The sequence below is a fragment of the Copadichromis virginalis genome, linkage group LG16 (genome assembly GCF_057382275.1).
Source record: "Copadichromis virginalis isolate Kocher_CV1m ecotype Utaka linkage group LG16, C_Virginalis_male_GT1.1, whole genome shotgun sequence".
NCBI lineage: Eukaryota > Metazoa > Chordata > Actinopteri > Cichliformes > Cichlidae > Copadichromis > Copadichromis virginalis.
Genome location: NC_140633.1, coordinates 36,114,331 through 36,138,344, shown reverse-complemented (window position 1 = coordinate 36,138,344; position 24,014 = coordinate 36,114,331). Strand labels below are relative to the sequence as shown.

The following is a 24,014-nucleotide window of genomic DNA, read 5'->3' as shown; positions in this document are numbered from 1 at the left end:
ATTAAACAAGGATCTTCTGGAACATCATATCCTGAATATTTTACTGATGCAAATGGTGAAAATCACAACATGAGTAATATTGTTCAATAAATTCTTCATAAATGTTGGCCCTGAACTAGCAGCGGACATCCCGTGTCATAAAAATGAAAATATCAGTAATATAAAATCAAATCCCTTTTCACTGTTCCTCTCAGCTACAAATGAGCAAGAAGTAATAAATATCACATTAAAATGTAAAAGTAAGTCTTCAATGGATTATCATGACATAAATATGTCTGTAGTTAAACAGGTTATTCTGAATATTGCTAGTCCCTTAACATATATCTGTAATTTATCATTTCAGTCCGGTTGTTTTCCAAAAAAAAAAAGAAAATTGCGAAAGTAATACCACTATATAAAAGTAATGACAAACACAGTTTTACCAATTATAGGCCTATTTCTCTACTGCCTCAATTCTCAAAAATTCTAGAAAAACTTTTTAATTCAAGATTAGAAAAATTCCTTGAAAAACATCAAATAATAAATGTTGGTCAGTATGGTTTCAGAACGCAAAGAACCACTTCAATGGCGATAATTGAGGCAGTAGAAGAAATTACTGATACACTGGATAAAAATGAATATGCAGTTGGTATTTTTGTTGACCTCAAAAAGGCCTTCGACACAATCAATCACTCAATTTTACTGGATAAATTGGAAAGATATGGTATTCGAGGGAAAGCTGGTAACTGGTTAAAAAGTTACCTAACAGGTCGGGAACAATATGTTAGCATAGGGCATTACCATTCAGAGAAACTTGGTATTACATGTGGTGTTCCCCAAGGGTCAGTGTTGGGACCAAAACTTTTCAATGTATACATAAATGATATTTTTGATGTTTCTCAAGTACTTAAACTCATACTGTTCGCAGATGACACCAACATATTTTTCAGTAGCGATGATTATACTGATCTTGTAATGACTGTAAACAGGGAGCTAAAATTAATAAAAAAATGGATGGACATAAATAAATTATCATTAAATATAAATAAAACTAAAGCAATGTTTTTTGGTAATTTAAAATATAATATAGAATTAAAGCTGCAAGCAGCGTTATGAGGGCCCTCGCACCCCCGGCACGTCGAGCCACTGCCAACACCTCAAACCGGCACGTCCGATGTGATGTCACATTGATGGATTTCATGCTTTTAATCACCAGCTAACATTTCATCTTATTCAACCAGGATTATAGTCATGCCACTAGGTGGCGCTCTAACCATTATTGACAAATAGCATAACAAACATTTCCAAGCTCGAGTCTCATCACACCTGCGACCTTTGGGAGAGATTGGACATTGTGTTTTTTAGTGACAGCAGATTACTGCTTTTTGCGAGTGATTGAAACTCTACGTTCCGCCATGACCACCCCGTTTCCCTGAACGGAAAAAGCTTCGCAATTTAACATCACAAAGGTCTTTAGATTCTACACACTGAAGAATGGTTCAATATGATGAAATCCCTTGGAGGAGTTCGTCAAAGTATGAGGCCTGAAAAGGGGGGAAAATGTCATCAAAATTACACATTAATTTTAAAATGGCTGACTTCCTGTTGGATTTGGGATATTGCTCCAAGAGACTTTTTTGTACATCTTGATATCTTACACAAGCTTACCAAGTGTCAGACTCATAGATGAAACACAGAGCAGGGGCTGATGTTTTGAAATATTGTAGGGGGCGCTGTGGAGCCATTTTGCGCTATTCAAGGAAAATGGTTACATAACAACAATGCCTTCATCCATTTGGAGGTGTGTGCCAAATTTCAAGCCTCTATAAACTTTCCAAGTCCCTCAAAAGCCACTTCATTTTTCATGGTGAACAGCGTTGCCACCAGGGTACGCCGTTCAGTTTAAAGTCACAATTTTTGCACTGAAGCATCACGAGGGACTGATGGTGATATTCACCGCTTTTGAGGTGGCCACGATGAACCTGTGAAAATCAGTACAACAAAGTTAAAGCCATGACATGTCCTGTTGCCACTAGGTGGCGCTCTTCATATTCCTGACAATGGGCACATCAATCTGTTCAGGACGGGTCTGACATCATGCCTGTAAAGTCTGGTACTGATCAGACTGGATTTCATTGAGTTATACTAATTTGTTTCTTCATGGCGTGACATCAAAGTTCGCCATGCTGCTGGGGTCACACCCTTTCGCGAAAACTCACTGTTTTCACTGTAACCCAAGACCAACTCCTTAAGGCTTTCCTGGAGAAATATGAGGCTGCAGATGTCACCCATCACAATACTGTACCCCAAAGTGTAAAACATGACATTTCCTGTTCCCACTAGGTGGCGCTGGCCCTTATGTCAAATATGGCACTTGAAATATGTTCAGGGGTGGAGCCTTATCATATGTGTGCTCTTTGGTCAAGGTCAGAAAATGTATGACAAAATGAGAGGCAATAAGATTTTCTTGGCGAGTCATCGAAATTCGCCATGGCGCCACGGCCTCATGGTATTGTGAAAACTCAAAAGCTCCGCAATTTAACATGGCACAAGGGTGTAGTTGACACTGTCCAAATTTGAAGTTTATAGGACCAAATCCCAAGGAGGAGTTCGTTAAAGTTCGAGGCATGGAAATGGCAAAATTAGAGCCAAAATGTCACCTTCTCTTCCAAATGGCGGACTTCCTGTTGGGTTTGCGTCAATGGGCCCACAGACTTTTTTGTTCGTCTTGGAATGATACACATGTGTGCCAAATTTCATACATGTAGCTCAAACCATGTGGTCGTAGGGCTGCATTTAACAAGGCATAGGTGGCGCTCTAGAGCCATTTCCCAGTGCTCATAAGTAAAACCATTAAAATACAAAATTTTTCACCAGACCTGGCATGTGTGCAAAATTTCATGAGTTTTTGAGCATGTTTAGGCCCTCAAAAAGGCCCTTGTTTGGGGTGAATAATAATAATAATAATAATAATAATAATAATAATAATAATAATAAGAAACGGAGCAGATACAATAGGGCCTTCGCACTCTCAGTGCTCGGGCCCTAATTACCAATTATCATTGAAGGTGTACCAATTGATAATGTGAGTGAAAACAAATTTTTGGGAGTTATAATTGATAACAAAATTTAATGGAAACCCCACGTCAGACACATAAAAACCAAAATTTCCAGAAGCCTCGCAGTTTTGAACAAAGTGAAACAATTCCTTGATAAAGATGCACTTCGTACTCTGTACTGTACCCTGGTTCTTCCATATCTTACATATTGTGTGGAAGTGTGGGGAAATACATATAAAAATACAACTAATCCATTAGTCACAGTACAGAAACGAGCACTGCGTATTATTCACAAGGCTGGTTATCTAGATCATACTCACAAATTCTTTCTTCAGGCAAAGTTACTTAAATTCCAGGATCTGGTTAATTACAATACATCCATACACTGAAAAAAAGGGACTGGCCATCTCTTGGATTTATGTAAGCATCTTGCATGTATTTAACACAATTGCCTCATGTTTTAAAGATAAATGTAACTATATAGTGTAAAAACTACATGATATGCAGAAAGGGTGTATTAAATTGTTCATATCATGTTCAGGTGAAGTAAGTCAATAAGATAGCAACGTTAAATCTCGTGAAACCACGCGTGATTTCATCTCGCGGGCTTTGGATCGTGGTTTAAAAAATGCATCCATCTCAGTCAAGTCGAGCAGCCAACTCTACGTTTTTTGGTATGTCTTGATTTTTTGAATTAATGTTTACCATATTTCAGCCAAATGTAGTTAAACGTCTAGAGTGCCGCCATGTAACATGCTAAAAAAGAGCCGTTAGCTTATTTGCTGTTTTATCTGTTGTCAAAGAATTGGCGCTTTTTCATTTGAATTTGTCTTTGGCACAAGAGCCGTAATATCACATTAAACCTAATTACGAGGCACTCATAACATAATTTGGTTTTCTGTGTGAATAGATTTGTCAACTGACTCTTCAGTTACATTGTGTATTTACTGCACCGTGGTGTTAGTGAGATTTTGGACATTGAACAGCTTTAGCTAATATCATCAGTGGCATTATGCTAGCTTACATCCCTACCCCTCCTGCCCTCACCTGCTGTCCTTTTGTTTTTGTTTTTTTTTGCTGCACATTGAGAGATGACCTCTATTCTGCATTTCACCAGGAGTCAGCTGATGGATTGTGGGTTCAAGGTGTTATGGTAAGAAAGTATATTCTATTTTCGCTTAAGGTTTCTGTAACTTAATTATAATAGGTTTTTTATAATTATTAGGTGCATGCATACTCAAATAGACCACCCTATTAATACAACTGAGAAATCCAAAATCTGCCATAGGTTTAACTTATACCTGTATGTATTGTCAGAAAGGTGATTACTGGACTCACATTAATGCACACTTGAACTAAAATGAGGTTGTAACTTGTGGGTTCTTGGGTTGCAAATCAGAAACAAACATCTTTGGATTTTTTTAATCCCATAAGATCTGGAAACACAGTTTTTATTCAACAAAACATTACTGATTATTAACCAAGCACAGTGCCTGCTGTTATTTCAAAATAATTTTATGTCATTTTAGATGAAATGCAGCATTCCAGTGCATCCCAACCTTGCCTTTACAGTCAAGGTTTCTGACGGAGCTGAGTTTTTCTCTGACAGTCTGCTGAAAGTGTTTGCAAAGTGATCGGGGGAACAGGGCACAAAGCTAAAGGATGTAGCTGCCATGATGACAGTAAGAACTTTAAAATTCTTTAACTACAAAGTGTATATGTATTGCATTAGGTCAGTAAAAGATTTTTATGCTGCATCCATTGAAACAGTCAACTATTACCCGTGAGTACTGATTCCACCGAAAGGATGCCATAATTTTCGTTATGCATTTACTGGCCCACTGAGAAAAATTTATCTTTTTAAAAAAATAAATGTTCTGGAAACTATATATCCATAAAGTTGATGTCAAACAGAAACTTTTGATATTTCTTTGTAGATGCTGGTGTTGCATGTTGACTGGTTTAAGTTTTTGTCTGGGATCATTTTCTTCTGTGCTACTGAAAAGTTCACAAATCTCTGTTTTCTTTGTTATAATACTTTAGGATGACGTTAATGCTCGAAGGGAGTCTCATCAAAGTGCTCCGCATCTGTGTGAAAGACAATTGCAACATCTTGGTGCAGGAGTTCATGGTGAGTGTTTTATGAGTAGATTGTGGCTTTGCAACATTTAAAAATGCATTTAGTTATCCACTTGATCCTCATTGGACTGGTTAGGACCAGTAGTCCTCTTTAATAATTTGAAGTTCACATGAGGCCTGGTAGTGAACTCGGCCGCCCCCCCTTGAGGCCCCACCCCCCTATATTAGGGGTCACATCAGTGTGAAAAAACTTTAAATTTGTCATTCTAGTGAACAAAGGAAAATCCCACCAGTATTTACATTAGCTTTTGTTTGAAAAAAAAAAAAAGACCAACAGCTAACCAAATTGTGGGGCTGAAAGTCTAAATTCTAACATCTTCTGAGTGACAAAACCTGGATTTCTGATGGGCCGGTGTCTTTCTAACAAAAACTAATGTAAAGCATTTGAAATTATTATGTTTTTCACCCTCTCTTAGAAACTCTGTTAGACCATGAATGGCAGCATGGCAGGCAACTCTTTGGCTATAGATATTTACTATGGTTTAAATTACTCTAACATTAGAACTGGTAGATTCAAAAGAGATGAGTTTAAAAAGGAATCTTAAAGAAATGTTTTGTGTTTAACCAGGACTTGACTGAGGCCACTGCACAGATTGAGAAAACCACAATGAACATCTGTCTCCAGAGGATGCACCAGGCAATGACTTTTCTGATGTTGGCATCATCATTGAGGGTATAGTAGTTCTTCAAGATCTGGATAACGTGACCTTTGCAGTAGCCATGCTGTTTGGACCTTTTTTATTCCTTCAACATGAGTTACCCATCACAACTCTGCTACACTTTTGAGGTGATTCAAAGGGTGGTAATGGAGTTGGATGCAACTCAGCTCTCAAGAAAAGCTCACAACTAAGACAAAACTGCTCCTGCAACGAAAGCTCACTGTTATGCATGTGAGGTGATCAGCTCTAGGTGAGAGGACATTTAAATCTCACACTTGTTCTGCTGCATTTTGAAGCTCAATTCCAGAAATGGATCGCAGGGTTCATTTTTATAAACTCTGCAACTGCCATGAGGACGAGCCGTTTTTGTTGTTGTTGTTTGTTTTTCCTTTTGCTCTGTACAGCATTTTGGCAGCATTTTTAAATTTCTCTTTGTATTTTTTCTTTCTTTTACTAGTGAAGAGATGTAGCATGAACAGTTATACAGTCTAAATATCCCATATGGGTCGTGTGAAATGGTATTTTCAGTTTCATTCATTTGAAGTAAAGAACGTTGAATATTTCTAAGTGTGCTGTTTTGAACCAAGATGTCACAGTATGATCAGTGCTGTAATTTTTGACAGTCACTGTATCAATGTTATTTTTGCATCTCTTGAATAAAGGTTTTGACCTGCAGGTGCTAATTTCTTTAGTTATTGGGGTAAAATGGGTAGTGTTAATAGGAAGGTGTTTGCCAATTCAGTAACCTAATTTAATGTTAATGGAAACTAACATTACCTCAAATTGTTTAGTTATAATTGTTGTTTAACTGAATCTTGACGTCAGAGGCCTTAAATAGAATGTTTTGTATTGTTCTTTCCCAACATTTTTCAAAAGAAACAGTCTAATTTCTTTGCTGTGATTGATTCCAGAGAACACGGAAGAACTGACATTATTTAACTGTTGATTTATGTAGATTCAGTGGAGGAGTAATGTCAGTTTAATTCTTTACCTACTGTCAATGCAGTGAAATTAGACATTTTGTTTTGAAAGGTTACTGGTGGATGCCAGCAACCATCTTGGAAGAGAACAATATAATCTGTTATAAGGCCTCCATTTGAAAATTGTGTATTTGATGCTAGAATATAATAGCAAAATGTAATTTGAAGATAACATGTAGCATTTAAGTGACCAAGTAGTATTGGGTAAAAGTTATTGAATGGTGTTGGGATAAAGTGAGAAAATTGTGAAGGATTAAAATATTTCAAGAGCTCAAATTACTTCATCAAAACAGGTTTAAGTCACATTTTATCAACACAAATTGCACAGGTTTATTGAACATGAATAAATTGTGTTAATTTAACTCAAATGTTTAAGTTGCTGCCAAAGCAAAACATCTGTGTGCAACAAATGTCCACCATTGAATTAAGTAAATCCAACAACATATTTTTTTCAGTGTAATTTTGTATAAAGCTTTTACTAAACTTTTACCGGCAAATTTACAAACTAGATTTGAAATTCGAGAAAAGGTTTATAATGTGAGAGGCTTTGGAGAATTCAAATTACCCAGAACTCGAACAACCCGTAAAGGCTTTTGTGTGTCTGTATGTGGTGTGAAAATCTGGAACAGTCTGAGTTTACAATTGAAACAATGCAAAAATATTCATAGATTTAAATTTCTCTACAAACAGTTGGTCTGGTCACAGTATACTCAATGATGGGTTTTAGTGTGCTCTGTAATGTCTGTCCTCTTACCATTGCTGGTATGGATTCCAAAATAAAAAATAAAAAATAAAGTGTGCGTATGTATGTACATATATGTACTTGTGTGTGTAGATATATATGTATGTATATGTATGTGTGTCTGTTACTTGTAGTTATTACTGCCTGTTACCTGTGGTAATGCAATTTATAATTTATATATTCTGTATTCAGTTATGAAGGCTCTAATTGTTGGTTGCGAGCTGCCGCTTAGATGCTTGTATCTGCCCGGGGCTGTTGATGGGTCTGTATGCAATGATGGGCGTAGCTGCGGGAAGTTTATTGTTTTTTTTTGTTGATGAGTGAGTATAGGGGTGGGATTTAATAAGTTTTCTTCGTCCCACTCCTTTTTCAGGCAAGTTTTGTTTTTTGTTTTGTGTATTTTATGTTCAATATAGGTATTTGTTGTGCCTGAAAATGAATAAATAAATGAAAAAAATAAATGAAATGAACTTCAGAAACTGTTGATAATTCTCTGTGAGCTTCTTACTGAGTTGACCGTTTTCACATTGCACATAATAACCTATTGCTAATACAGAAGTATGGATTAGTGCAGCTTCTACATGTTACTATTTAGTGTTGTTAATTGCCATGAATCTCTTGTAACTCACTGTGAGGTCTTAATGCGACAACCACAGAGGCAATTATCTTGTAAACTGAAAACTTAGAAATTCTCCAAGGAAATCCTGGACTTCTCTGTAGCATCCATATGGTCTCACGTGAGATTGGATTCGTTCAGTACATAAGCACCACATATAGCACAGTTCATTATACCAGCTGCCACAGCATGAGGTCTGAGACTGTGACGGGACTGGGCTCCATGAAAAACTTGCACTTCTTTGTAGTTCAAATGACACCTGGAACATTGGGACAGGCTGACCTACATTTGAATTACATGATGGGGAGTACAATTGGAATTGAAGCGCTTCGTTTGGCTGCCTCTCTGCACATATTTGCAGATTATTCTCCTTCTTGCCAAGGTTATCTGGAAGATTTACATAGCACTTTGTTTTTTTTATAACCTGCACTAAATTGTAACATTCGCACATTTCACGAGCAGCTGTCAAAGACAATTTAAAACTGCTGTGCTATGGAGAAAACACACACACACACACACACACACACACACACACACACACACACACACGTATAACGCCCAAGCCTTCATTTTATGTCTGCACGTGTGTTCATCGATCTGTTAAGGTCACATGAGAGCTGATCTTATGACTGATATTGATGCTTGTTAGTTATACACATAAAATTACTAACAAATGCTGAATGTCACACATATGGAAAACAGCCATGATAAAACTGATAGCAAATGTTTAAATGTCTTGTATAAATTATGCTTTAATATAGTTAGGAAGTTGCCCCTTTATACATTTTTCTCATGCAGCATAACTGTATGAAACAAATGTGAACCATAAGAAAAAAGAGAAACACATTCCACATACTGTAAAAGAGATGCACTGGTGGAAAATTCTTATTCCATTACTTACTTTCCATCTTTCCAACATTACTAAACGCATAGTTATGAGCTAATATAAGGCAAGTGTTCATATTTACTGTGCTGATGCAGAGATGCATGGTGCGTGAGTGAAACAGAAAGTGGGGTTGCATTAAATGCATGAAAAGAAGACAAAACCTGCACACTGTACTTTCTATGCAGTTTGTGAATGAGGAATAAGCCTCCGCCGCTTGAATAAAGCACTTACCAGCGGAGTGTGCAGACCTCAAAGCTGACATCTTGATCCACTGCTGTGCAGCCTAAAATCCCTTGGGGTGTTGGAAATAATCAATACAGCACCTCTCAGTCAGACATGAGCAATCGGCCTCGAGGTGGTGGCGGGGCGGGGGGTTACGGGATCAATTTTATGTCTTTGACTAATTATGACTTTAAGAAAAAAAATCACGGACTTCAACAAGACAAGCATGATTAAAGTGATTGTGATGGCTTAAGTTACCGCAGATAGTGCATCGCCAAAGAACGGTTACTATTGGTGCAATTTTCAGACGGACTGGTTCCTGTTTCTTTTTTGGCTAATTTGCTTAAAGGGGAGACGGGGGAGGCATAGCTGAGGGGAGGTGCAGGCGGGCAGGGAGACAAGGAGGAGGTGGGGGAGCTGGGGAGCGAGCGAGGGGAGCTGCCAACAGAACAGCAGTCCAATCCACGCGCAGCCGGGACTCCTTCTGGCGCCAGGCGCGCGCTGATCACTGAGATTCAGAGCGAGAGAGGGAGAGGCGCGTGACGAGTCGGAGCGGTGTGGCTCCTCGAGACCCTCGCTGGGACACCACCTCCTCCTTCTTCGCAGTGATAGTCAACAAGTGCGGCCGTCGCGTTGAGTTTAATTAGAAGAACCAACATCAGCCGCATCTGGATTCGGCTCGAGATTTGGTTCCACGCGCACCGCTGAGGAACTTTCTCGCGTTTCCAGCCCCTTCATATACGGACACACTGAAGTAGCACTTTTTAAAAATAATGGGCTTTTTCTGTTTGTTTTCAAAGACCTTCTTTCTATCTAAAGACCCGTACGCGAGTGTTTTGTTGGGTTGCCTTTCTGCCGAGGCTGGGTGGAAAAAAGTGGGTAAAAACCAATTTCCAGGTAAGTACCTTTATAAGTAGTAAACCTGCTATAAAAAAAGGACTTATTAGCCTGTATGTCTTTGCTTTTCTGCTGCCCACAGAACCACATCATGATTAAAATCCGCAATATTACCAAACGCTCTCGTGCTGCCTTCCCATAATAAATTTAAATCTCTCTTCTGTGTTTTCTTGCCGCTGTAGGCACCTAATAATATCCTCAGCTATTAAAGATACATAAATGTTAAATTCCTTTATTCTTGTGCCAGGCTGAAACGCCTTGTTATAAACCTTAATACTTTTACATAATTTTATTACATTCCTGCAAAAATACATTGAAAACCACAGCACAGTGTGTAAATCCTATGGTGTACTATTTTACTTACAAATGCAGGGGTGTCATAACACAGCTGCAGAATGCTTTAGGTGGACAAGACGCCTCATCTTGTCCACACCTCCTGCTGAGCGCAGGCTGATGAGGATATGAGGGGCCCTTTTTTTGTCTTTTTAAGAAATGGTGTGTGTGACCTTAAGCTATGAGGCGCCTGCCAAAGTGATGGGTGCACAAAAAATGACAAATGAGAAGAAGACACCGCAGCTCCATGGGGCGGATGACCTCGAACACAGCGAGGGGGGCTCATTGTGTGCTCAGTTCAGCCCACCAGAGGGTGCGCAGTCCTAAAGTGATGATCGTCCTGCAGGACAGATGGGAGCAATTTTAGAGCGCACAGCTATATATACCGTGAGGCTGTGAATGAGTGGCAGCAGTCCTTGAGATGCAAGAGTTCTGCAGAAAAAATGCTTTTCCTGGGTTTTTTGGTAATATTGTTTGCTTTTCTTTGCTTAGATATTAAATGTAATGTAATTAAGATCGATCTGCACGGTGCTCTCAGATTTATGAGATTTGCTGAAGTGAAATGGATTTTTTTTTTCTGCTAATAATTGCATCACACCTTTAGCAAACATTGTGGGCATATCATTTTCTCCGCTCATTTTGGCAAGACAAAGGCAGCTGGCTGTGCACTCAGAAAAGAACTTATTTAGCAGGAATTACTGGCTCTGTTAGTTCTTTGTGTATAAACTCTGTGCACACGTAACTGCTCCTTTTACATAGTAGTAATTCTTTTTTATTATTATGAAGAATAACTTGTTATTTCTTTGCTTTTTTCAGTGCACAACATGGTGAGAGGATTCCAGCGTTGCTTGGTTGGCTCCTAGCTCTCTGAAGCTTTTAACATCCTCACAATAAAACCTGAAAATACAGGTCTCTGCTGGAATATGTTCAGCAAACAGCTCAATTTTTGGATGAGCACCTTCGAAATATATTTCAAAAGGTTATATAAAACTCTTTCAAATCAATTTTAAAGGATTATCTGGAGATAAGCCCAGATGCTTCTGTGAATAAACTGATCATTTTGGTATTTTTTAAGCGCTAATGAAGCTGTGATTATCCTCATTAAATGCTGAGAAACAGGTGATACTATGTTTGCTTTTGCCTGACAGAACTTGCAGGAGGTCACTGCTGAATATGCAGGACTTAGCAGGGCCTGATATGCACAGGAAATCCCTGATCTTCAGCGGCTTTGCCCTCTTATGGGGCTTGCTGTTTGGAATATTTTTCACAAGTGTACCAGTGGTAGCTTGTCCCACAAGCTGTCACTGCGTGGAGAAGAATGGCTTAACCGTGGTCCAGTGTATGTCTCGTAACCTGGAGAAGATCCCTGCGGATCTTCCAAGAGATACTGTTATCCTGCTTTTGGCGTCCAACCACATCACCCACATCCCCCATCATGCCTTCAAGGAACTACACTACCTTCAGGAGCTGGATCTGTCTAACAATGAAATAAAGACTGTGGACGCTGGAGCATTTCAGGGTGTTTTTGACAGCCTCCTTGTACTGGATTTATCAAACAATCGCATCAAAAGTGTCCCCAAAGAGGCATTTGCCCGCCTACGAGCAAAAATCAGCCTCTCGAACAACCCGTGGCACTGTGAGTGCACGCTGCAGGAGGTGCTGAGGGAGCTGCAGCTGGACCCGGAGACGGTGAACGAGGTGATGTGCCACACGGCCGTGAAGGAGGAATATGCCGGCAAACCACTAATCCAGGTGCTGGACTCAGGGATCAACTTCTGCAACTTTCACCACAAGACAACTGATGTAGCCATGTTTGTGACCATGTTCGGGTGGTTCACGATGGTGATCGCGTACGTCATCTATTACGTGAGGCACAATCAGGAGGATGCCAGGAGGCACCTGGAGTACCTCAAGTCACTGCCAAGCAGCTCACAGATCAGCAAGGACTTTGACACCATCAGCACGGTTCTCTAACAGGCCTGGTGACTCAGGAGGTGTAGTGTGTGTGTGTGTGTGTGTGTGTGTGTGTGTGTGTGTGTGAGTAAATGTTTGGTTATGTTCAGAATGACTAAAAAGCTGTTGCAACACATCATCATTTATGTTTTCAAGCACATCATAATCATTGGGTGTCTATAATAGAAAATACTGAGCTGCCCATAAATGATGTATTTTACATTATTCCCAAACATTTGCTTTGGTTTTATGTAATATACGTAAATTGTTAAAGCCCCCAACCAAACAAGGCAGCAATGAGAGCACAAAGTGAGCAAAATGCTGCTGAAAGTCACAAATACACAAGGAGTAATAGATCCAGAGTGGAGAGATGAATGATTGTTCCCTGGTGTCGATCCTCCATGTGATTGAATTTGGACTGAGACAAATGAGGAGGGCTACAGTGTCTCCCAGTTACTTTGTATCGACTGATTTATGTTCTTTGTGTCACTCTGTCAAGGTGAAGGCTATTTTGTGAGACTCCTGCTAATATATGAACACGATCGAGATGTTAAAATTCAGTTTGTATTGCACACGCATAACGGTGTTCTGACAAACCATACTAATTTGGCAAAACGTCCATAAGTAGTTTATGCACATTTCTACTCTCACAGAGTAATTCCAGCACAAATGTAAGTAGGTATGACAGTTTGCCACTTAACTTTGCCCATCAGAGTATGCTTGTAGCTCATATTCATAAAGCCAGGACGGTTTGCCACTTCATTTTACCCGTTAAAGTATGCTTGTAGGTCACATTCACAAAGGTAGCATGGTTTGGCACTTAATTTCGTGTTGTGCGCATGCACAGAAACAACAGGTAGGATGGTTTGTCAGGTAGGATGGATTCCCAGAACACCGGCCCTGCCTTCAAAAAACCTTTACACATCAAACTGTTGGCCCAGGAAATAATAATTTTTTTACTTCATGAAGCATCATGTCATGTTAAAGACTAGGAAAGCCTGCCATGCACTTACAGCTCTGATATGTTTTTTCTGTAGAAGACTTAATCCTTTCTGGTCTAGGTTTAATGTCAAAGAAGGTGAAAGGCTCTGATCCAAGTTCTTTATTATGTAAGGAAGTGAAATAAAAACAAAATTAGCACACTACAGCGCATCATACATCTCAAAATATGAACCTAGTTTCTCCGATCCCAATGACTTTTGGATTTTCACAGGTTGATAACAAACACTTATCTTTTTATATTATAGGCAACATACAGAAAATGCAAAAAGATCTTTACGCACACTCTATGTTGCATCTGTTTGTATTTTAGCTGCCTGGTCTCAGCAGTCCATGATGCGACATAATGCAATTTATTTTGCAGTGTACATGGATACAAATTTTCAGTGGATCTTAATTGGAAGTATGTTTCATTTGTGCACCTCTTAAATTTCCCAGACTATGCTGTAAATAGACTGATCACTAAAGCAACACATAGAAAATTTCTTATTGATAAGCTAATCTCTATTGCTATAACACCCCAGATGTCAAACCCATGGTTTCAAAATTGTAGTCCACCGATGTCACAGCAGCCACGTCCATCTTCTATTTACGACCCATGATTTTATCCCAAACGTTGATCTTTTTCAGCCAGTGAATTAAATTCAAAAATAATAACAAATATACCCAGAACTCTAGTTCTTCACCCATTCAAAATGGACATAATTCAGTTCCTGTTCATTTACATAGTCTTCATAATTTACCTGCAGATTCATTTTACAAACTGCTGCCAGCCTTTTTTGCACATTTACACACAAAATAATTAAAGATTTGTGTACATTAATGTGGATTAATAAATTCAGTTCTTTCATTAACTGACATGAACTGTAATGCTGATGCAAAATGACCTTTTTTTGTTTTGCTCCAAAGGGTTTTATAAGAACAGTAAAGTGGAACTGAATCCTTAATCTGGAATTATTCTCATCTGAAAATACTATGTCATTGTCTTCAGGAAACTATGCAGATAAAGGTGTAACTTACAGAGACCCATTTAATATCTTCAGTTTGTGATTCTTTACAAGAATGTGTCCTTTTGTGCAATCAAGATCAGTGATGGATCATGGGGCAGATATTTGGTCAAATATTCTGATAGCAATGCTTTGCTGCCTTGTCCCTTAAGAATCATGCCATGGGAACTTCTGTCACTTAAATGCATCTAAAACTAAATAACTGATGATTGGGTTTAGACACAGCGGCTACAGCTAATGAGTACAACATGTCCAGTTGTGTGAATGATAAGGTGATGCCTTATTTCCATTATTAAATTAAGTCTGAAGGATAAGTTTATCATGGATCGGGGACATCAGAGAATTCACTGAAAACTAAATTCCTTTTCTGTCAGTTTGTCATCCTCTTGTGTTGCTTTTATCAATCTTTTATGGAGAGTCTCATGAGTTTTGCTTTTATCTGCTGGCTTCACAGCCTCACGGTAAAGAGGCAGAAGTTCAAGTTCAAGTTCAAGTTCAACTTTATTGTCACTTCAACCATATACAGTTTAAAAATACACAGTGAGGCGAAACAACGTTCCTCCAGGAACCAAGGTGCTACAAGACAAGTTAGTGCAAAAAAAATAATAATATATAATATATCTAGTAATAATATTGTGCAAAAGAGCATTTACAGGTTGGTGTGTGCGATGGTTTGGTGGTGTAGGTCAGTGTGTTTGCACTTGTGTTGGTTAGTCAGTCCAGTCTCAATGTTTTGAGGTATTTGAGTTAAGCTGAGTGATAATGTTAGTGTATGTGTGTGTGTGCGTGTTTATCAGTCAGTCCCTTTTTGCTGAGGAGACGGATGGCTTGTGGAAAAAAGCTGTTGCACAGTCTGGATGTGCGTGCCCGAATGCTTCGGTACCTTTTTCCAGATGGCAGGAGTGTAAAGAGTGTGTGAGAGGGGTGTGTCCGATCAGCCACAATGCTGGTGGCTTTGCGAATGCAGCGTGTGGTGTAGATGTCCTCAATAGAGGGTAGAGAGACCCCGATGATCTTCTCTGCTGTTCCCACTATCCGCTGTAGGGTCTTGCGGTCTGATATGGCACAGCTCCCAAACCAGACAGTGATGCAGCCGCTCAGGATGCTCTCAATAGTTCCTCTATAGAAGGTGGTCAGGATCGGTGGTGGAAGCCGGGCCTTTCTCAGTCTTCTCAGAAAGAAGAGACGCTGTTGGGCTTTCTTGTGCAGGGAGCTGGTGTTGAGGGACCAGAAACAGCCTGAACAGCATCACCAGAGTATATTCTGTCTGCAGCCAATAAATCCCCCAAACTGCAAAACATTAGGCATGTTCTGAACACGCGATTAGAGCCGTTTTATCTGTTTGTAAAAAGACTTACTGTTTATTCGCACTTTGCAACTCAGAAATTAAATGGTCTGTAGATTATTATTTTTATTTCTTTAGTCCTTAATGGTGATTTAAAAATACTGTCTTCATTCATTTATTTTGCCTATTCATGGTGTTTATTTTTGGTTTTTGCAGAGTTTATTCCACATTTGATTTAATCTGTTTATTACTGTACCAGAAACATCTCCAAACAAATTGCTTCTATTGGGATTAATAAAACTGTTTATACCATATTGTGTTGTACAATACTGGTGGCCCAATGTGCGCAAATCTCAACAATGTGTCTCCTGGATCTGTGTCAGGCAGGTTGATTTGGTCCTGTCAGGTTTGAAATGGAGAACAATGCAAGTAGCGTTACCCTGCAGCCATATCTCCAGACTCTCTGTCCAGATTATAAAAACCCAATTACTGAGCTAAAACACCCACAGTCTAGTCAGAAATCTCCAGATGTTTGTCACTGTGAGGGAGCCCTTCTGCATTCCTGCATTACACAACCTTCCGATTCAAGGTTACACTATTTTGTGATAACCTGACACTGTAGCAGTGGCCTGTATAGAAGGCAGGAATTCACAGCTACAAGGTGTTAAGAATATTTCATGGGGGTTTGACAACACACTCTGACACAAATGTGGTAATGATGCTGAAAATGGCTTTTTCTTGCTAAAAAATATGCATCACTTCCAGTTCAATATTCAAATGTTACACAGGCGTGCTATAATATATGTGCGCAACATACAGAAACTAAGTTGAGCTAAGTATTTAAGGACGTCTTAGGTCAGGCAATTAATCAGTGCAGGTAAAAGAAAAAAGCCATCACAAAGTAACTTTAATATACAAATAAATGAATACAGCTTTGAATCGCAATTTTACTGTCTAACTTCAAGGTTTGTATGAATATGTGTGTTGAGTGTTGCAGTTTGTTACTGTCAAGCATCACATATTATCAGTTACCTTACGCCTCAGTCATACAGGCCTTGAAACTGGGTGGTGACCCCCTGGCAACCACTGGCTACTAGGAAAAATCAATCTGGTGAGAGGTTGCTGACAGTTACTAGGTTAGAATGATTGTAAAGAGGAATGCAGCACTGCATTAAAAACCTGTAATCGCAGGAGATGGCCATCATCACACACAGTTGCCATGGGAGACGTTGACATGCCTCCAAACACTTGCCAACTACTCGCTGAGCGTTAGTGAAAATGTGAAAAGTCTGTTGCAACCCAGTGATGGAGACTGTCCTCGGAGTAAATCATGCACCCAGGAGACATGCTGACAAAAAGTATTTCACACAAAGCAACATAGCGATTAGAGATCATAGAAAGTCTTTTCAAAATGCTATGTCTGAAAAGAAGTGCTGGAAATGTGAAGCCGGTGGTGCCGAGATTAAGGATGCTGCTGTTCGAGATATGAGTTGAGAGTAAATACAGTATAGTATTACCTAGGTAACCGGTGCCTCCAATTCTTCCAGTGTTGATGCAGCTTAAAACAACACTTTTAGGCTGAAGGCAAACGTTTTCTGTTTTGTGTTAAACTTCTTTGAGTTTAACTCTAGCCTGGTGAGTAGTTGGAGAGTGTTTGCAGACAAGTTGGTCCCTTTCACGCAAACTACGGACAACTTCTGCAATCTGAGTGACCAAAGCAATCACAAGGAGGTGATTGGAGGAAGTTTTTGGTGCAGCACCCCCTTAGGAAACTGTTTCACCTAGTGAAAGCCAGCGAACTCCAGCAACCACTTGCCAACCAGTTTGGGAACACTCTACCACTAGTTGCCAGAGGATTGGTAACCAGTCTTGAAGCCAGTGTGGCTAAAGGTTTAATTAGCATGCCTTAGGCTTATGACCTTTTTTGATTGTAGCATACCTGTGTTTGGACACAAACTCAACTTTGTTGGTCAGGAGTTGATTGTGTCCAAGTACCTACTCTCTGGGATTTCTACACCATAGCACTGTGCGTTAAGCCCTCTCGCTATCCATCCTCACCACTGCAGAAACAAAAACATCTTCTGTACTTTCCTCATGTAGTGACTCCCCACTCATGTAGTAGTTCAAACAGGTTAAAATAAACACAAAAACACAAGTACTCAACCTACTCCAGGGGAAGATTTGTGTTTAATTTTGCATATTGTCATTCAGTTTTTAAACTATTGTAAGTATCTTTGTTACAAACGTGTCTGTATGTGTAGTTTCGACCTGTCATATAACAATGTTTGTGCTGGCCAATGTGTATAAAACTTTTCTGAACAATTTTCTGAAGGAATGCACATGCCATCTGTGTTGTTATTTTGTAAAATACGTCTCTAGTTAAATCAAAGTGTCGAGGTATCTTTAGGAAATTGTACCTGTCAGTTTTCTTTTCTTCGTCAGTAGAAGAATAAGTCTATGAGCTGTGTATTTCTGTGATGGAAATGAAAGGGCTCCGATAATCATAGAGATTTGTTTCAGTAATTACTGTGTGTTTGTTTTGTTTCTCTAAATTAATGGACACCTTACCAGCATTTCAAAAATAAACATTTCTTTTCAAACATGCTTCAGTGGCCGATTTTTGCTGCCCCCCCAGCAGTGGTGATTTATAAGCTCTGTAGGTAGTTTCTCCCTACACCCTCAGCCTCTTGGCTAGTTCAGGAAGCTTGCAGCTTGCATACATCACAGCATGTCTCGCTACCATCTTGTAAACCTTTGCTGCTATCCTTCTGTCACAAATCCTCATCATCCTAGTGTCGATCCCAAACCTGGATAAATGGGGAAGGTTGCTTCAGGAATCATCCGTAAGTGTCATATTAGAACACACACGTTTAATTGAGTATTTTAATTTAAGCTATAGTCTTTTCCTAAACATAATCTGTTTGGTTTTCTTTATATATTAACATATAAATATATATAAATGTTTATTTATATAGAGCCAGTTCACAGCATAACTTACCTCAAGGTGAAGACTACAATATTATTGGAAAAAACTCAACAACCCAATGAGGAAGCACTTGGCAATGGTGGAAGGATGAACTACCTTTTAACAGGAAGCCTGATCCAGCAGAATAAACTTCAGGAGGTGCAGCCACCTGCCTTGACCAGCTTGGGGGTGAAGGGAAAGAAAAGGGAATGAAAGGGAGACAATTTATTGACATGCAGTAGTGTTAGATAAATATGTTGAGTGAACTGAAGGGAGTGGAGAAGAGCAGCAAAACTAAGGAATGGTCACTTGGTGCAGCCCTGACTGTAAGCTTCACAAAAAGGAAAGCTAATCCTAAAAGTAGAGAGGTTGTCTGTCTCTGAAATCAACACTGGGAGCTGCTTCCTCAGGAGAGGAGTGTGATCACTGAAGCCTCAGCCTCAGCCTCCCATTCTACTTTTAGATTATAGATTTGGGAGCCTCTCCTAAATCCTATATGGAGACTTTCACTTCTTAAAAACAGACTACTCTTGACAGTTTCACGTCAGGACCCAGGATTGCACTTGCTGATGTGTGGAGGCATCAGTGCCAAAGGAAATCTTGTGTGCAACACCGGTTGTTTGGGAAAAATTAGTGGTATTTGATTTCATGGACTCAATGTGACTGCACCTGTCAACCTATCAATACCCACAGTAGTGTTTCATAAGCTTTTTGTTTTGGGTGTGGTGCATGGTTGTCGTGCCAAGGTGGGTTATTAAAAGTTTGCTCTTGATGTTCTGGCAGCTTTCTCTGTAGTTTATAGAGAGCTTTGTAAATAGTTGTACCCTTTTTCCTCAATGAGTTCCACATATAAACGAGCTGTATAAAAAAAATGACATTTTTGTCAAGTATCTTTAATTTTAGTCCTTGCTTATGTAAGGACTCACAAGAATTATTCTTGTTTGGACAAAGAGAAGCACACAAATGGAACAGAAAACAGAAAAATATGGGATTTAATTTGCTTTAGTGAGTCATCAGCTGTCAAGGATTTTGACTTACAAGTTTGTTTTGCAAGGATTGTGGTTTGGAGCACAGTGTAGTGATTGTTCAATGCAAAAAGAAAAAAAGAAAAACAACCGATTGTTAATCTTCTCCACAGCTGCTTCTCAAGGAGTGGCCTCTTGTGCTGTGAGTAGGGCAAGCTTTTGACTTGTCCCGCTGGCAGTTTGAGAGTGGAGATCGATAAAAGACACATTACAGAGAGAAACACGTCCCTGCAGTACCACTGTTAAAGGCCAGTCTCTAAAGCTCTGCGACATACTTTACTGTAGCATTTATTTTAATTAGTGCTTCCTGAACCTTCAGCGAGTGACTTTTTTTAAACTGTTGTGCTTTTTTTGGATGAGCACGGCAGCGATCTTTATGTCAAAACTTAATTTGTTAATTAGATGTCCGTGCGGAAGTTACGGAGCCAAAAGTGACCAGTGCAATCTTTCAGTGTTATTTAAACTAACCACAAGACTCCTGGGCCAATGTGCTTTGGACAGACGAGACCATGTTTGGCCGTAATGCAGAGCACGGCATTTGGTGAAAACCCAGTGCAACATATGAGTCTTCTCTCCCCACTATATATTAGTATTTTAGAGCCAAATGCAGAGGTAGGAATAAAAAAAGTACAAATACTTTGTTACTATACTTAGATACAATTTTCAAGTATCAGTACTTGATATCGCTACTGTTTCATGACAGACTTATTACTTTAGGTTTAATGAATATGATGCGCATATTTAGTTACTCTGCCTTTGAAGAGGCAAAGAAATTTAAGTCTCATATTGCATTGTATAAACCATGGACGTAGCTTCTTGGTCGGAAAAAATTAAGCCAGCGCATAAGTGTCTAAAAACCTGCATTTTATCTGAAGGCCACTAGATGGCGATAGGTGTTGCAAAAAGATATCTTGTCCTACAGAAATCTATGGAAACCTAGCTTTCTTAGATGACCTTTGTCAACATTTCCTTGCTGAATTCATACTGGGTCATACTGAACATAAAATAAGGGTATTTTGTATACTATCTTTCAAACAGAGAATTATCTGTGTGATGAAGCCTTATGTTTGCTGACCAACGAGCTAGCAATCATCAGTTGTTAGCCAGTGACTGTGAGGTTTCACAGACAGATCTTAACTTCCTTACGTTTTTTTTGCGACTAAGGTGGCAAAAGTGGAAAAGCTAATCGCAAGGCTTGTGAACAGGACTTTAGAAACCAAAGTGTGATGTCATGGTATAAGGTTGGGCGATATGTAAAATTTTTCCAACCGACATTCGTCAGTCCAATAACTGACAATAGGCAATATATTTGTGCAGGTGACTTTTTGATGGGCGGAACAATGTAGTCATGCACGGACTGATTTGCGTGTTTAGAATTTATATGTTTTGTATGGAGGGAATATTTTACTTTCTTTTCTTGTTTGTTTCAGTATTAATATACCTACCTTTTGGATTATTCATTTATTTATTCATTTGAGATGGGCCAAAATGCACAAAAAACTTAACTTTAGGTCAGAGATTTTTTTTTTTAATGTTCGCTGGAAGAGACATTTTGTTTTTAACTTACTCTTCGAGTGTGTAAATAAACACTGGAACGGCCTGTAAACATGGTTATAGTGGAAAAAAGAAGCCAGTTGTGTGTGTAAAAAAAGATTTGTATGTGTAAAAAGAATTTGTGTGTACGTAAAAAAAGATTTGTGTGTGGACTTAGCCAAAAAATACGTGTGAAACTCTGCACCCAAGTTTCAAGTTACAAGTACGAATTTTGACTTCCTTTCATCTGATTGGTCAATGTCATGTCAATCACAAATTTAACTATCCAATCAGAGAATAGATGGGTTTGACTGTCGGAGGGGACACACACACAAATTCTTTTTACACATACAAATCTTTTTTATGCACACACAAATTCTTTTTACACACACAAATTCTTTTTACACACACAAATCCTGATTTACAAGTACAAAACTGATTTACAAGTACAAAATTTTTATGACCACAATTTGAGCCCATACATTTGTTCGCAGCTGGAAGAGGGTGCTGAAAAACAGCCCTATTGTTTTTTCTGTTGACTGCTTCTCTTAGTTTCAACCAACATTATTAGCAAACTTACTAATCGGAAAATAAATAAATTGTTCTTGTTAAAACTCAGCCTACTGTCGATAGTCGATATATTCATCCAGCTACCCAACCTTATCATGGTACCTACGTCCATCTTTTATACTGTCTGGGGTTAAAGTGGGCCAGAATGGTCTGGAATTGACTTAAAGGAGCAGATGTCCATCAACTGGAATTTCAGTACTTCAGAATGTAGCTAGAGCTACTGAAGAGGAGTGAGGGCAAACAAAGTCTTTTAGCAGGTAATTTTAAATGCAATATCTCAAATACCAAACAAATATCAAACACACAAACTATTCCAGTGCAGTGTATCTGACACTGTGTCTGCTAAGTGAAGGTACAGTCATAGGGAGAGAAAATAAAGGTTAATGTGCGATTTCACTCTCAGAGATGGACGAAGGTGCAAAAAAAAAAAAAAAAAAAAAAAAATGCGGTGGGAATGGCGGAGTGGCTAATAATATTATTTTTGCCATTATATTAATACAACATGAGGTCAGTTGGCAGAAAACATCCTTCATCCACCAATGTTAGAATAGAATAGCCTGCTATTATCATTGTACATGTATAATTTGTATAACTGGTATTCAATACCTACTGCTCAATCCACTTCGTATTGTCTCTGTCCCGTCTTTGTTTATTGTACATAGATATAGTTAGTAATAGTACCTTTTATCTCTTAAGTTTACCCAAATTTAGCTAGTTATTATTTATTTGTAATTTCTAGTTTTATATCTCTTGGAGATATATTTTTTATGTTCTTTAAATGCACCATGGGGGGCTTGGGGTGAAACGGCATTTTGGCATGCTGTACACTGTGTATATTGTTGTATTGACAATAAAGACCTTGAATCTTGAATCTAATGAAATTATAAAACCTGTACTTCAGGTTTTAGCATGCATTTTTTAAGACAAGTAACTGTAGTTCTGCTTTAGTGACAAATACTTTTGTCACCTCTTGTTCAATGCAAGGCCGTCTGGAAGTCTAGAAATAATAATGTCTAGAAAAGAAAAAAATCAAGGCATTGCAATGGCCCAGTCAAAGTCCAGACCTCAATCTGACCGAAATGATGTAGTGGGACTTTAACAGAGTAGTGCAAATTCACACAAACCTTAATAAAATTAGGTAATGTTGTAAAGAAGCATGGGCCAAAATCCCTTCATATTGATGTGAGAGACTGAAATAGTCACACAGAAAACAAATGGTTGATTCAAGTCATTGCTGCTGAAGGTGTTTCTACAAGCTACTGAAACATAAGCTGTACTTAGTTTTTCACACACTGCTTCTGTGTTTTGGCTTAGCTTGTGTTAAATGATTACGTGGTGTAATATGTCAAATGTTGTTGTTGTTAGCCTAATGTTGTGTTTAAATATCTTGCTATGTAAAACTTCAGAATTGAAAGACGTAAACTTTCTTTTTAGCATGACTGCCCGTCTACCACTGTTCAATGAATATATTACCTGAAACTTAGCATTCATTTTAATTCTGAGGTGGTGGGAATTCACAGCAGTCAATATAAGCATGTAAGCGATTGTAAGGCCACCTTGTTGTCAGTATAATAGCCTGAAAGTTTACTTTTTGTTCTGTGTGAAAGCTATAATAAGTCACCCGCTGATTCACATTATAATTCAATTCAGTTTCAGTTCAGTTTTATTTATGTACCTGCAACAGCTCTTGGGGCGCATTGTCCTTTTGACAAAGCACTTAGCAACAGTGGGACAAAAAAAAAGTCCCCCTAACAGGAAAAAAGCTCTAGCAGAACGATGCTCAGAGAGGATGACCAGTGGCCTTGAAGGAGGAGAGAGGAGAAAACAAAGAGAAAAATTCAAAGTGGTGAGAAACAGCAAACAATAACCCAGGGAATATACCACACCTGCCTGTGATGTTGCACCTCCAACATGGTATTGTTTATCCTTTCACGTGGTTTTAAATGGCTTTAAAGCTTTTAACAAGGAGGGCAATTGATCCACATAGGGCCTTTTAATTTGAAAACTGTGTCTTTCCTGTGTGGCCATCTCATCTGCTACATGCAGTTTCATACAGTTTCAATTCAATTCAGTTTTATTTATCTAGCGCCAAATCACAACAACAGTTTCCTATTGAAAGGTAAAGTCCCTATAATATTACAGATAGTACCCTACAATCATACTGG

General features: G+C 38.8%; 1 protein-coding gene and 1 long non-coding RNA gene across 3 annotated transcripts; both read left to right on the top strand.

Moving 5' to 3' along the window:
* The first annotated feature begins 3,420 nt into the window (after positions 1-3,420).
* Positions 3,421-6,002, top strand: LOC146691277 (uncharacterized). Of its 2 annotated transcripts, none has more exons than XR_014915565.1 (5): positions 3,421-3,712; positions 4,156-4,191; positions 4,568-4,720; positions 5,082-5,169; positions 5,746-6,002. It is a non-coding gene; the product is annotated as an uncharacterized LOC146691277 (long non-coding RNA). The 2 variants fall into 2 exon arrangements; XR_014915564.1 differs by having other exon boundaries at positions 4,128-4,191.
* Positions 6,003-11,570: 5,568 nt separating this feature from the next.
* On the top strand, positions 11,571-13,488 carry lrrc3 (leucine rich repeat containing 3). Its single transcript, XM_085434603.1, has one exon. It carries the CDS (start codon positions 11,686-11,688, stop codon positions 12,484-12,486), a length of 801 nt encoding a protein of 266 aa, XP_085290729.1. The 5' UTR covers positions 11,571-11,685; the 3' UTR covers positions 12,487-13,488.
* Positions 13,489-24,014: the final 10,526 nt, after the last annotated feature.